The sequence below is a fragment of the Dipodomys ordii genome, unplaced genomic scaffold (assembly GCF_000151885.1).
Source record: "Dipodomys ordii isolate 6190 unplaced genomic scaffold, Dord_2.0 Scaffold16, whole genome shotgun sequence".
Classification (NCBI taxonomy): Eukaryota; Metazoa; Chordata; class Mammalia; order Rodentia; family Heteromyidae; genus Dipodomys; species Dipodomys ordii.
This window is the reverse complement of record NW_012267232.1, coordinates 10,289,054-10,303,309: the sequence shown is the minus strand read 5'-3', so window position 1 is coordinate 10,303,309 and position 14,256 is coordinate 10,289,054. Positions and strand designations below refer to the sequence as shown.

Here is a 14,256-nt window from a genome sequence, read left to right as displayed (position 1 = left end):
GCGGGGGCCTGGCGTGGGTGCCCACCGCGGGCTCCGGCTCCAGCCCCGCGCCGGGGCGCGCGACCGTTATTTTCCGTAAGAGCTAAGCCGGGGGGGGGCGGGGAAAGGGGAGACCCTAGGACACCCCTCCTCCCCGCCCCGGTCACTTGCAGATCATAGTGTCTATCCAATGCCTCGGACAGGGGCTCTGATCCTCGCCGCCGGCCTGGGGGGGAGGGTCCAGATGGCGACCCCCTGCCCGGAAATGACGGCAGAGAAGTATCATTTGGTCCTGGAAGAAGAGGTTGGGAGAGTTTGCTCAGGTGTATTCCAACTGCAGGCCCAGACCAGGCAGGGAAAGAAAACCCCCCCGGGATCCATCCTCCAGGAAGGCTTCCGTGCCGAACAGAACGAGCCCCGCTGACCAGGGGGGCGACCGCTGAAGGCAGTTTGCAGGAAAGCGCTCTGCAATAATTGCTGCTGTTCTCTTCCGAATCGCACAGCGGATGGGGCACAAATCAAGTGCACGCTGACACTTCAGTGTGCTTCTAAGTGCTGTAGTCTTTTCCCCTAGGAAAAAGTAGCCTTTTGTCTTATTTAGATCAACTGTTGTCTGGCAGAGCTATAGCTGCCCTTCATTTGGTCACATCTAAAGGATAGTTTGAAGAACAATACCGAAGTAATTTCTCTCTCTCTCTCTCTCTTTTTTCCCCTCCCAATACAGTGTATAGGAATCGGAACCTCAAGCTCCTTGAGCAATCTTAGGAACCTAGCTACAAAGTTATTGAACATTCAGTCATAAGCCACCAAAGAAAATACTGAAGTACCTAATGACTTTCAACATTTCTACATGAGGCAGATCCGTTTCTATTAAGCAGAAATGCCACTCCCTCCTTTTTTTCTAAGTGGTTGGCTAGAAGTAGTGTTAGCACCACTACAAAAACATTTGCACTTAGAACTAAATATAGTGTTGACTATTTTAGAGTCCACAGTATCATGTGTCAAGCAGGAAACACTGTGTGTGTGTGTGTGTGTGTGTGTGTGTGTGTGTGTGTGTGTGTGTGTGTGTGAAGTTTTTAGCCTTTTCACGTTTCACAGCAATTTTGAACTTTTCACACAAAGCCCAGGTCTACAGTATTGTTGAGGGTTGGGGTTGTGTAGGACATAGGAGGGATGGGACCCTTGCAAACAAAATAAGACACTGATCTCAGTCACTTCCTTGTTCCTGCTCTTCTGATGCATCACTTTTTCCCCCTAAAAATACTTTTCCATAAAAAGGTAACATTGAAAAGCAGTGTTTTAATTTATACACTTAAAGTCCTTGTCATTACTTCTCATTTGTTGTATTTCCAAGTTAAATGTCAGAATAAATGTTCATATATAGCAACAGGTGGTATATTTTTTATAGCACAGATAAAATGTGTAGTATAATATGAAGGCCACTAAAAGGCTATTATTCTGAACCTGAAAACTAAGAGCCCTAGTATATGTAGAACCACCCATATTAACAAGAAAATGACGCATGGCATATATTTTGAAGAGTAGAATAAAACAAAATAAATTTAGGTTAAGTACTTTTTATTAATGTATATTTATTGTTCAGCATAAGATTTTGATATGACATTCTCATCAGTTTACATTAGGATTTAAAAGAATTTTCCTTTATCAAACATAAAATCTGTAGTATATAAAGGTCCATCCAATATCTATTTTGAACTTCGGCAGGTAGGTTGAGACTTTTTAAATGGTTTTTCCAGAGATCAACCATGCAAACTGCCCCAAAACATGTTGCATTTACTTTTTTGTTGTTCTTATATTTTGAGGCTAGGTAAAAATTTGAATCTTTAAGTAGCTTTACTTTAAACATCCTATGCATTTATATGCTCTCTGTTAAACTTTTAAATACAGGATGAAGACGCTGTTTGAAGAGATCAAAGCATCAATTAAAAATAACTATAACCAAGATCGATCATTTTGGAGGCCTGTTCTTCCTTGGGGAGGTGTTTTTACTATCAAAGCTGGCCGCAAAGCAGTATCCTGTACACCACTCTATGTTGAAATAAGACTGAAAAATACCTGCACTATAGATGGGTTCTTGATGTTATTGTATGTCATTCTGAATGAAAATGAAAACTTCCCCAGGGAACTCTCTCTTCATTTTGGTAGAGAGTTTGTAGACTGTTTTCTCTATTTAATGGACACCTACAGTTTTACAACTGTGAAGCTACTTTGGATTTGGGACAAAATGGAAAAACAGCAATACAAATCTGAAGTTCATAAAGCTTCATTAATAATTGATTTGTTTGGGAATGAGCATGATAATTTTACAAAAAATCTTGAAAATCTCATGTCTACCATTCAAGAGAGTTACTGTTCCAACTGGCGGTGCCCTACTCGAGTGCAGGAAGACCAACAGCGCACAATTAGTATCAAGTAAGTTGTTCCAAAATCTGGGCGTGTGTGTGTGTGTGTACACGCACGCAGGCACGTGCCAGTACTGGGACTTGAACTCAGGCTGGGCACTGTCCCTTCGCTTTTTTGCTCAGGTCTGACATCCTACTACGTAAGCCCCTCCTCCACTTCTGGCTTTTTGCTGGTTAATTGAAGAGTCTCGTGGGCTTTATTGTTCAGACTGGTTTCAAACTGTGATCCTTGGGTTTCAGCTTTTTTAGTAGTTAGGATTACAGGTGTGAGCCACCCAATGTTATATGTATCAGTTTATAAACAAAACTAACTGGTAACTCTTCAGTGGCCAGGTAATAAATTATTCACTATGAAAAATATGTTTTACCCTTTGTCTGAGTTTATTAATATTATTAATAATGTAGGTAATTCTTCATGTTGTAATTTTAGGGTGTTCATGGTTGCTGGGGGAGCTCATACTTGAACCATGTCTCCAGCTTTTTCCTTTTGTTTTTATTATTGGTGGTACTGCTATTTGAACTCTTGAGGCCTCATGCTTGTAAGCAGGCACTTTACCACTTGAGCCTTGGGCCACTACACTATAGATTTAGCATCTTAGAGCTAATGTTTCAGTATTTCACTCTTTGAAACTTTGTAAGGAACAAGAGGATTAAAAATGTGTTCATGTCAGTCATTGTGTGGACATTACAGACAGAAACTCTGAATTCAGCATCTCATACCTGAGAGGATGTGAATGTGAAAAGATTTTACATGGACTGGGAAAGATGGTGGGAGCCTGCTGAATATTTTTGGCTTTCAGAGAGAAGGCAGAACTCCAAGCTGGTAAATGACAAGGAGGGAGGCCAAACTGGCAAGCCTTAATATGGAGTATGAGAAACTCTAATGGCTCAAGGGAACATCAGCTAGAAGGGGGCCTTATTATCAGTGGGGGAAAAAAAAGATCCCAAAATGATGGTATATACGATATTTGGCTCTGTGAACAAGAAAAACAGCTTAATATATATTGTTTCTATTTGGGAATGAGCATTATATTCACCAATTAATAAATATTTATGTATTTGTTCCTTTTGCCAGTCCTGGGGGCTTGAACTCAGGGCCTGGGTGCTGTCCCTGAGCTTTGTGCTCAAAGCTAGTGCATAAGCCACAGCTCCATTTCCTGTCTTTTGGTAGTTAATTGGAGATAAGAGTCTCACAAGACTTTCTTGCCTGGGCTGGCTTTGAACCTTGATTTCCCCAATCTCAGTCTCCTGAGTAGCTAGGATTATAAGCATGAGACACTGGCTCCCAGCTCCCAATTTTTCCCATATTTTTCTGAGATATTCTTTATCTATTTTCCTGTATTGGTGAGACATTTATTGTGAAATCTGTTAAGGGAAAATTAGCTGGGCACTGGTGGCTCACACCTGTAACCTACAAGGCTGTTACTTAGGAGGCTGAGATCTGAGGATCCTGGTTTGAAATCAGCCCAGGCAGGAAAGTCTGTGAGATTCTTATTTCCAATAAACTGCCAAAAAAGCTAGATGTGGAGCTGTAGCTCAAGTGAGAGAACAATTGGCCCTCAGTATGCAGGTCCTGAGTTCAAGCCCCAGAACCAACTAAAAAAAAAGTAAAATATTCTGTTATTCTACATCATAATGCAGTAAAATGTATTTTATAAACCTAGTTACAAGTTAGTATCTTTTAATCTATAAATGTTTCAAAACTGTAATGAAATATTTTTGTTTAGATTTATACTAATTTTATACTTAATAAAATGTTTTTCATCATGCTCTTTAAAGCTCTACCTATTTTAACAATCTTGTATTTTACAAAACATCTGAAGAATACAGAGGATCAAAAATTTAACAGATAACTGAAGCCAAATAGGTTTTACTTGCATTTACTCAATAACTGGCCAACTGCACTACTGATTCTGTTGGTGTTCAACGGACAATATTGCACAGTTTTGTTACATTAGTAACAACTGAATGTTTTAGGATCTATTTACAGAAAAAAAGTTAATGAAAAAAATGTATACACCAGTATTTACCGAATTCAATGGATGTCTTCAATATCTTCCAAAAAGAGGAAGAAGTGTTAGACAAGTTGTATAGTTGGTGTACATGGTTCTGTTAAGTGATTGACTTAATAGCATTTGTTATCCTAATGATATATCGATAAAAAGTTGATGTAGTTCTTATGTTTTACAATTATGATAGTCCTCCCCAAGAAATCCCACATGGAAACTTGATACGACTGGCTGTGGATGAGTTATTCTGTTCCAGGATCGAACTATGTGAAGAGCTTGGGTGAGTATATGATATGACATTTAAGATGAAAGTATTTGTTTAGTTCATAAGGAAATGTGAGCTGATGAACTTACATTATGAAGTAGAAACTCATAATTTAGGAAGCCTAACACTTTTTGAATCTTATTAACAAAACTAGTTTACTATGCCATCTTATTGTGTTTTTGTTATCAAATATCACTTTGTAAAATATGGCATTATATGCAGTCAACAAATATAAAACAAATGCTGTTTTCCCCCAAAGCTAAGTAGGTAACAATAAAAACTTGGTTAACTGGAATCCAGCAACTCAGGATTCTTAATCAACTAGACTCCCCCGCCCCCTGCATTCCTCATTTTAAGAGAAAATGGGTAAGGACTGGAGGTGTGGCTCAAGTGGTAAAGCACCAGCATGAGTGAAAACACCAATTGGAAGCACAAGGCCCTGAGTTCAAGCTCTAGTACTAGCACAAAAAGAGAGAGGAGGTGGGGAGGAAGGAGGGAGAGGGGAGAGAGGTAAAAAATGTCAAAAAGAGGGCTGGGAAGGTGGCTCAGTGGTAGAGTGCTTGCCTTGCATGCCTGAGGCCCTGGGTTCCATTCCTCAGCACCACATAAGCAAAAAGAAAAAAGCCAGAAGTGGCGCTGTGGCTCAAGTGGTAGAGCACTAGCCTTGAGCTGAAGAGCTGAGGGACAGCGTCCAGGCCCAGAGTTCAAGCCCCATGACCAGACCCCCCAAAAAAGATGTCAGAAAGGGGCAGAAAATACTCATCGTCTATGTACACATTATTGTATAAGAGTTAATATTTAGAAGGATGATGTCTTATAGCTAATTTAATCACAAAAGGAAAGATAAAATTACATTCAATTAACTGTTTTTATTAAGTGCAAAAAATGAACTAACAGACAATTACTAACAGCAACAAATACTGAAAGAAATGGTTTTCTAGTTACTTGTAGTCAGTAATGTTATAGCCAGAGTACTGTGCCCTGAGCATTCTGGTAGAGATTTTGCTATATAATTGCTGATTCATATATGTAATGTCTGAAAATAATAGGAGTTCATCTATCATGCTGACAGAAGATCCTAATTGAAAAAAAAATGTAGCTGGGATAAACAGAAATGTGTCACTGCACCCAAGTGCTAAGTAAAATGGAATCCTGAGAACTTCGTTTTCCCTGGTCTGGCTTCAAATAATACTCCCTCTGTGCCTTCCTGATAGCTAGGACTACAGGTTTGAACTTCTGTACCCAGTTGTTGTTTTTTTAAGTATCACTTCTAGTTTAGAAACTATGCTGTAATTTTCTAGGAATAGGTATGTATATAAGGTATAATATGGCTCTACCACTACCCATATTCATTACAGATAACTATTCTTACTAGCAAATTGAAGCAACTCAAAAGTATTGGAAGGTATCTTTGTCCCAAGTGTAATAATATTAGTCCATGTCCATTTTCCATTTTAGGTGTGGTGGCTTAAGAGAATTTTCCCAGAGAGTTTTTTGCCATGGGGCACCACCTTTCGTTGTCTTAAATATGCAGCACTGGAAGTCTGAAGATCTGGCATATGTACCCTATTACTTGGATTTATCTGATCACAAGTAGGTGTTTGTTTGTTTTTTGGTACTGGTTTTTGTTTCACTTATTTTACAAAACTTATTTTAAAAAGGGGTTAACATTTAAAGAATATGTTAAACTATACCCCCTGTAAATGACCCTTTGAAGTTCGGGGGGAAAAAAAGCTAGTTTAAAAAAGTATGTATTCTAGTCTGCCATGATTTTTACCAGCCATTCGCCATTATCTTTTTTTCAAGATATCACTGAAAAAAGTCACTAAATCTATGTATTATGAATAGGACCAAAATTTACTTCAGGGTTTAGTCACTATCAGTGTGTGTCAAAATTAGGTACTTTGATTGTAGAACAGAAAACTGGGTTCAAATTCTAGTTCATTTTTACAAGCTATATACCTTTGAGCCAATAATTTAACCAGTGTATCCATGTTTTATTTATAAAACAATGCTACCTTGTATTGGTAATTTTGAAGATTTAACAAGACAATATGATGAGTGTTCAAGATAGTGCCTGACAGTTGGTAAACCAACAATAAATTCAAGTTAATATTGGTATTTGAAGTTAAAGTAGTATGTGGTATGATACAGATTATTATTTAAACAGTTACTTGTCATCATAAATAAATAAACAAAAACATTTACAAACAAGTCAGGAAAGAAGCAGGTACCTTTAACTTTTGCCTTTAAAACTCTACATGTCTGCTGTAATAGGATATAGATTTTGAGTTTATCTGTAAGTTTTCAATTCTTAAGTTATATGAATAAAGTATTTTCATAGAAAATGAAATAGGCACACCAAGAAAGACAAGTACATGTTCTCTCTCATATGCAGAATCTAGACCTGAAATATGTTGAATGGCAAGCATATAAAACAATGACTGTTTGGCATATGAATCAATGGTTGGGGGAGTAGGGTAAACAGAGGATAAGGATGATAAACATACATAATGAACAATGAAAACACAATAATGAAATGCATTAAAATTATTTTGAATGGGGAGGAAGAGCAAGAAAGGGTAATAGAAGGGTGTGGATCAAAGTACAGTATATGCATATATGAGGAAATGAAACCCCTTGTACAATATATGTTAATAAAAATATTTTACTTGAAACCACCAATTATATAATGAATATTTTTTTCAGTGAACAGAATGTAAACCAGTTTCCTTTTTATTCCTCGCTTAATTTAAGGAATGTTTACTTCAAAACAAAGTATTATAATTTTCTGCTATACTTTGTTATTTAACTTTCAGGTATTTGTTGGAAGGTGCCACATTATTTAACAAAGAGGAACACCATTATTCTGCAGCATTCCAGATTGATGGACATTGGATGCACTATGATGGTCTCAGAAATGTGAATTTAATTTTGTTAAATAAACCCCCAGAGTTTCTCCTCTTGTCATCATTGGTTTATATTCGAGCAACAGAGAAATAAATATAGACTGATGCGAAATTAAATTGTTTGCCCGCCTGCCCATGCTCCCCAAGATGAAGGGCTTTTATATTGTATATACTTGGTATCCAAGGAAACAGTTAAACTATATTAGTTTCAGAGGTGTATTTTCCAGTGTTTAGCCCTAGGTAAATGTTTTATATAGAAGACCTATGCAAAAATGTTTGTATTTCTTTTTTATATTTCTTGGGTTATTTTTATACAAGCATATTTTATGTTGGAATAAAATAAATCTTGTGGCCTTTGTATTTTTTAAATTTATATATATATATATATATATACCTCAGAGACTTTTACAATTCTATCATTGAATCCAAAAAAACACTTTGTCATATGAATTTCAAATTTTTAGTTTTAAGTTATCCAAGCAAAACCTGGTATTTTATTTATCTGACTGTATTTTTTTTTTGCTTACCTCACTATTATACAAAGTGTACTGTCAGAATGGGTATAGATTTTGAATGTACCAGTTACAGATGGCTTGGTTTATTTTATCCAGTGCTTTGACTAGTTTCCTTGCAGCAGTTTAAAAAGTATTTATGTGAGAAGTTTTCTAGACTTAAATTATTTCTTTATAATGGGATACTACTGTAACTACTTGCTACAATATTACAAACTTGTCAATGGATTTCAAGTGTTAACTTAGCTTCCAATCTTAGAGTTATTGTTTTAAATAAATATCCAAAATATTTATCTTCTAATTATATGCAATAGAAATTCTACAATAGAATGTTATTTTTGCAGATAAGGCAACTAAGGACACCAGGCAATTGGATGTTATATTGAACTAATAATAGAAATCGAGTTAAATATATATTTAATAGGAGAATGAGTACCTAGGAATATTTCTTGTTTGAAGTTTAATGTTGACAAAGAGAAAAATATACTGGGTTGGTTCATAGTTCAACAGTAGAAAGCCTACCTAGGGAGCTGGAAGCCCTGCCTTCTAAACACCAGTTCTGCTGAGAGAAAGAGAGAGATTGAAAGTGAGAGCTACTGAAACTTTTAGAGTAACATCTGGCTCTTCTTCCTTCCCTCCACCCCTCCCCCGTGTGTGTGTGTGTGTGTGTGTGTGTGTGTGTGTGCGCACGCGTGTGCGTGTGTGCTTGAATTCAGGGTTTGGGCACTATCGCTTAGCTTTTTCACTCAAGGCTCATGCTTTACCGCCTGACCACAACACTATTTCTGGCTTTTTTGCTGGTTAATTGGAGATATGAGTCTCACAAATTCTTGCTCAAGCTGGCTTCAAATTGTACTCTTCAGATCTCAGTCTCCTGAGCCGCTGGGATTACAGGCATGAGCTACTGGCATCCATCATATCTGGTTCTCTTTAAGTAGTAATTGATAGCAGGAGGCTATGGTTTGCAATATAACCACACAATTATAATTAGTATTTAGTTATGGTGATATGTGTAGTGTGTGTGTGCATGCATGTATGTGTGTATGCCAGTACAATGGCTTGACCCAGACTCCTGTGCTTTCTCATAGCTGGTGCTCTGCCACTTGAGCCATGCCTCCAATTTCAATTCTTTGTTGGTAAATTGGAGATATGAGTCTTGGATTTGTCTGCCTGGGCTGGCATCAAAGCATTATCTTCAGTTTTAGGATATTGTCATGAGCCATTGGTACAGGGCTGTTCCTTCATAAGTACCCTAAGATCACGCTTTCTTTTGCAATTTAAAGGAAATGTTCTAAGGGAAAATGCTTTAGACATTTACCACCATTGATTTTAATGTTTACATTTCAATAGACAGTTTGCTGTAGGTTTAAGGATGAGATTAGGTGCAATACATTTAAAGACTTCTACAACACAGTTGTAAACAACACAGTTCACTGCCAAATACCAAATTGCTACTGTTTCATTCAATAAATTAAATCTTTTATTGCTATGGTGCCAAGTTCAGATAACTGCTTATACAGATGGGCAAATGTGGGTGAAATATTGCTAAGAATGCTTCACTTTGAGTAAAGACAAAGAAAATTACTTTTTTAACTTAAGGATGAAATCTAATGGTATATTTTTAGAAATTCACCCAGGGTTTATTTAAGCATTTCCCCAAGTGTAATAAATAGGATTTGATTTATAAGTTTTTCTGATAACACCTTCTTACATAAATCAAAGTACTAAAATATACATAAATGGTGTATACATAAATGGTGTAAAGTATTAACCTTAGTAAACTCTAATGTAAATTCTTTAAGGAATTGCACTTTATTTGGAATACTCGTTTATCAGTCAATGATGTACCTACCTCACTGGGTTGTTGTGAGGATTAAGATAGATGTTTGTTAAAATATTGACTACCTTGAATATGCTAATAAAAACCATTTTTCTACCTCTTTCATGTCCATAAAGTCTCTCAGATTCTCTTACTATGAACTTTTTAGATTTTTTTCATGTATTTAGGCAGTAGTTCATATTATTATATAAGAGGAATTAAATGTGTGTTCTTGAATCGCAACTAATTGGGGTTGAAGAATTGGCAGTATTTTGTTGCGGTAGTGCCTGGCTAGTAGAGACAAATTATCTCTGGCTGACCAAACAGTGAGTCATAATCAAGAAGATTGAGATAAACTGGATTACCAACAGAATATTCAGGTGAGAATGTGGAAATTTCTTTGTAAATACCCTTAGAAAAATCTAGGGAAGAGAAGCCAAAAGGTAAAGAATAATCAGAATATATTTTAAATCAAAATATCACCAAGAAGAAAAGTTTTAAAACCTTGTCTACCACCATGGGAGATAAAGAACAAAACTAATAAGGAATATCCAACTTGATTCTCTTCAAAGTACTCTCCAATTTATGACAATTGTATTATTGTGTCAATGTGTATTATTCATTCAAAATAGCTTTCACTTATAAATTATTTTATGTGGCTTAATATTAAACACTATCACTAGTCCCAATCCAATAAATGAGAAACAGAAACATGTAACTGGTAAGTAAATGAGTAAGAGAGAATCCAGTGTTCTCTTAGAAATACATGTAGATAACTACTATGACACATGAGCTATAAATGTTGATATTCTGAGCAGTATTTTAACCAAGTAAATGTCATAATTATTTGAAAATAACTTTCATTATAGTTAGGCAGAAAGTTAGAACTTTATGTAAAACCACTTAGTATACTATTTTATCTAAAACATTGACCTTCCTTGGTCAGTGTTTGGGCACTTAAAATCAATGTCAAATTCTTCAATCCTAAAATTCCATATCGTTTAAAGTTGATCTCACTGAAACTTTTATACAAATGTCTTAAATCTAATGCTTTGCTCTCAGGAATTCTAAACCCTTGACTCGAGGTTCAGTCTCTGATCATCTGGACAATCTTCTATGATTTGAATGATGTTCTTTCAGAAAATTCAAGTTGAATTTAATCCCCACAAAAGTGGTATTTAAAAAGTGGGGCCTTTTAGGAAGTTAGTAGGATTTCCTCTCAGCCTTCATGAATGAGCTTGCCCTTACTGAAGGATTTGAGGGACTGTATTCTATCCTCCCTTCTGCCACATGGGGACCCAAGGAAGGCTCCCTTTAGATGTTAGCTTCTTGGCGTCCAGAGCTATAAGAATACCAAGTATTCTGTTATTGCAGCACATTCAAATTAATTTTAAAGAGTGAATGCCACTCTTTTCTCTGGAAAGTTAAGAAGTACAGTTTAGTAGGGAGGCCTCTGTAGCTAATTTTTATATGCTAATATCTGAGGATCTATATTAAATTAAATTCAAATAAGCAATATGTTCCATAATCTGACGTTTTCTCAATAAGGTCTTCTGCAAAGGATAAAAGCAATAACAACACTTGCTGCTGAAAAACAGCTGGGAGTGGTGGTCTACACCTATAATCCAATAAATCAGAGAACTGAGGTAGGTATATTGTTACATGAAGAATGGAATGAGAGTTTTGGAAGCAAATTAGCTGTGCAAGGTGTCAAGTTAAAAATCTGCTCCTTGTGTATTTGACTACAGTTTTATTATTTTTCATGTTGATCCTAAGGTGTGTGTGGAATTTGTGTGTGTGTGTGTCTGTGACAGAGCTGGCGTTTGAATTCTCAGCCATTTGTTTGCTAGGGAGTCACCCCATGACTTGAGCTATTCCTCTAGGCCATCTGAATTTTTTGTCTAATTTTAAATAACATTATAGGGCTTATAACTTCTGTTCAGTGACAAATCATGAGTTTGTGATGCCAAGATTTTTTTTTTTTTGGTTACAGCTTACATCTGTTTTATTTGAGCATAGTTTGAACAGTTGGCTACTTGTGAATGGCTTAAACCCATCTACTCTCACCAGAGTAGATTTCAGTCTATTTACATATCAAGTTAGGTCAAACTTTAAGCCAGACTTAAAATAGGTACAGAGGCACCGTTAAGCCAAACAACTCAATTGAACAGAAGCTTCCTAGAAACAGACTTCTGGAACTAAGTTTATTTTCTTGCTAGATAAGTCATCTAATTCTGGTTCCTTAAGTAAATAAAGAAGAAGTCAGACACAAACATTCACATCCTATGTGACTTCATTTACATTTAATACCTTAAACAGGTAAATTCAAAGACATTAAAAGCCAATTGGTTGGTAATTGCCAGGAACTGGGGTAAAGGAAGACAAGGAATAAATGTCTCGTGGTTTTGGAGTAACAAATGTATTAGGAAAGAAGATAGGGATGGCTGTTGTATAACATGGTGAATTTATTAAATGTCATTGAATTGTTCACCTCAAAAAGATGAACTTTAGCTGGGCACTGGTGGCTCATTCCTGTAATCTTACCTACTCAGGAGGCTGAGATCTGAGGACTGCTGTTCCAAACCTGCCTGAGCAGAAAAGTGCATGAGATTCTTTTTTTTTTTATTTTTTGTGAACATACTGTACAGAGGGGTTACAATTATATGGGCAAGATAATGAGTACATTTCTTATCAAGCATTGCAGCCTCCTCCTTTGTTTACCCTTCACATCCCTTCCCAGCCTCCCCCCCTGTGATGCTAAGATTTTTTTTTTCAGTCATGGGGCTTGAACTCTGGGCCTGGACGTTGTCCTAAAACTCTTCAGCTCAAGGTTAGCACCTACCACTTGAGCCACAGCACCACTTCCGGTTTTCTGGTGGTTTACTGGCGATAAGAGTCTCAAGGACTTTCATGCCCGGGCTGGCTTTGAACCTGGATCCTCAGATCTCAGCCTCCTGAGTAGCTAGGATTACAGGCATGAGCCACTGGTGCCCAAGCTGTTTCTTTTCTTTTTTTTCCCCAGTTCCGGGGCTTGAACTCAGGGCCTGAGCTCTGTCCCTGAAACTTCTTTTGCTCAAGGCTAGCATTCTACCACTTGAGCCACAGCACCACTTCTGGTTTTTTTTTGTTTATGTGGTACTGAGGAATTGAACCCAGGGCTTCATGCATGCTAGGCAAGCACTCTATCACTAAGCCACATTCCCAACCCCTCTTTTTATTAATTGTAAAAAAATATCGTTTGAAATAACTTCCAATATTGTCAAAATTACAGAAAAGTAGTAATAATAAAGTTCTTGAATACTTTTTCCAAAGTTGAACAAGTCCTATTTTTTTTTTTTTTGTCAGTTGTGGGGCTTGAACTCTGGACCTAGGTGCTGTGCCTCAGCTCTTCAGCTCAAGGCTAGTGCTCTACCACTTGAACCAGTGCCACTTGTGGCTTTTTCTGTTTATGTAGTACTGAGGAATCGAACCCAGGGCCTCATGCATGTGAGGCAATCACTCTACCACTGAGGCACATTCCCAGCCCTCAATGATTTATTTGTTGTTTTCTTGAAGTGGAGTCTCATTATATGTCTGTTGTCCAAGTATAACAAACAATATTTCTAGCCTTGAGTTCTGTCTTGGCATTAGAAGGGTCTTTTGCATTCCACTGAATTTATTTGATGTCTGCAATCCACCCATCATACTGTCTTTAACTTTCCTCCTATAACTGCCTCAAGAACTCATAAGGCACAGAGGAAGATCTGCCAGAGTAATATATTCTATTGTCCCTGCTTGGTTGGGTTGGGGGAATGAATCAGAAGTGTTTTGTTTTTCTATTTCAATGTCATTTGGGGATATGATTCATTACTTCTTCACACCTTACTTCCTGTCTTGCATATACTAACCTGACAGATTTTGCAGTAAGTTCTAGGCAATGTGAAAAACCCCAATAAGGCTAGGAATGGGGCTTAGTAGTAGAGTGAGTGCCTAGCATGCATGAAGCCCTGGGTTCAATTCCTCAGTACAACATAAACAGAAAAAGCCAGAAGTGGCGCTGTGGCTCAGTGGTAGAATGCTAGCCTTGAGCAAAAGCAGATCAGGGACAGTGCCAGCCCTGAGTTCAAGCCCAGGACAGGCAAAGAAAAAAGAAAAAAAAATCATCTATTTATCCAAGAAATCTTTATTTTTTAATATGTAGTTTTAATATGTAGATGTATGTAATAATACATGTTATTTATAAGACACTTTAAAACTTCTGTAGAACTTCTGTTAAATTCCAGCTTCAACTAGGAATTTCCCTCAACTAGGAGGGAGTGAGCAGTCTTAGGCATTCTAATCAGGATTTTTTTTTTTTTTTG

At 37.0% G+C, this 14,256-nt stretch overlaps 1 protein-coding gene across 1 annotated transcript; it reads left to right on the top strand.

The window, feature by feature from the left end:
- The first annotated feature begins 605 nt into the window (after nt 1-605).
- Nucleotides 606-8,442, top strand: LOC105982620 (chromosome unknown open reading frame, human C14orf28). Its single transcript, XM_013012268.1, has 5 exons — nt 606-658; nt 1,888-2,412; nt 4,602-4,691; nt 6,135-6,269; nt 7,496-8,442. Exons 2-5 carry the CDS (start codon nt 1,889-1,891, stop codon nt 7,677-7,679), a joined length of 933 nt encoding a protein of 310 aa, XP_012867722.1. The 5' UTR covers nt 606-658; nt 1,888; the 3' UTR covers nt 7,680-8,442.
- The last annotated feature ends 5,814 nt before the right edge of the window (nt 8,443-14,256 follow it).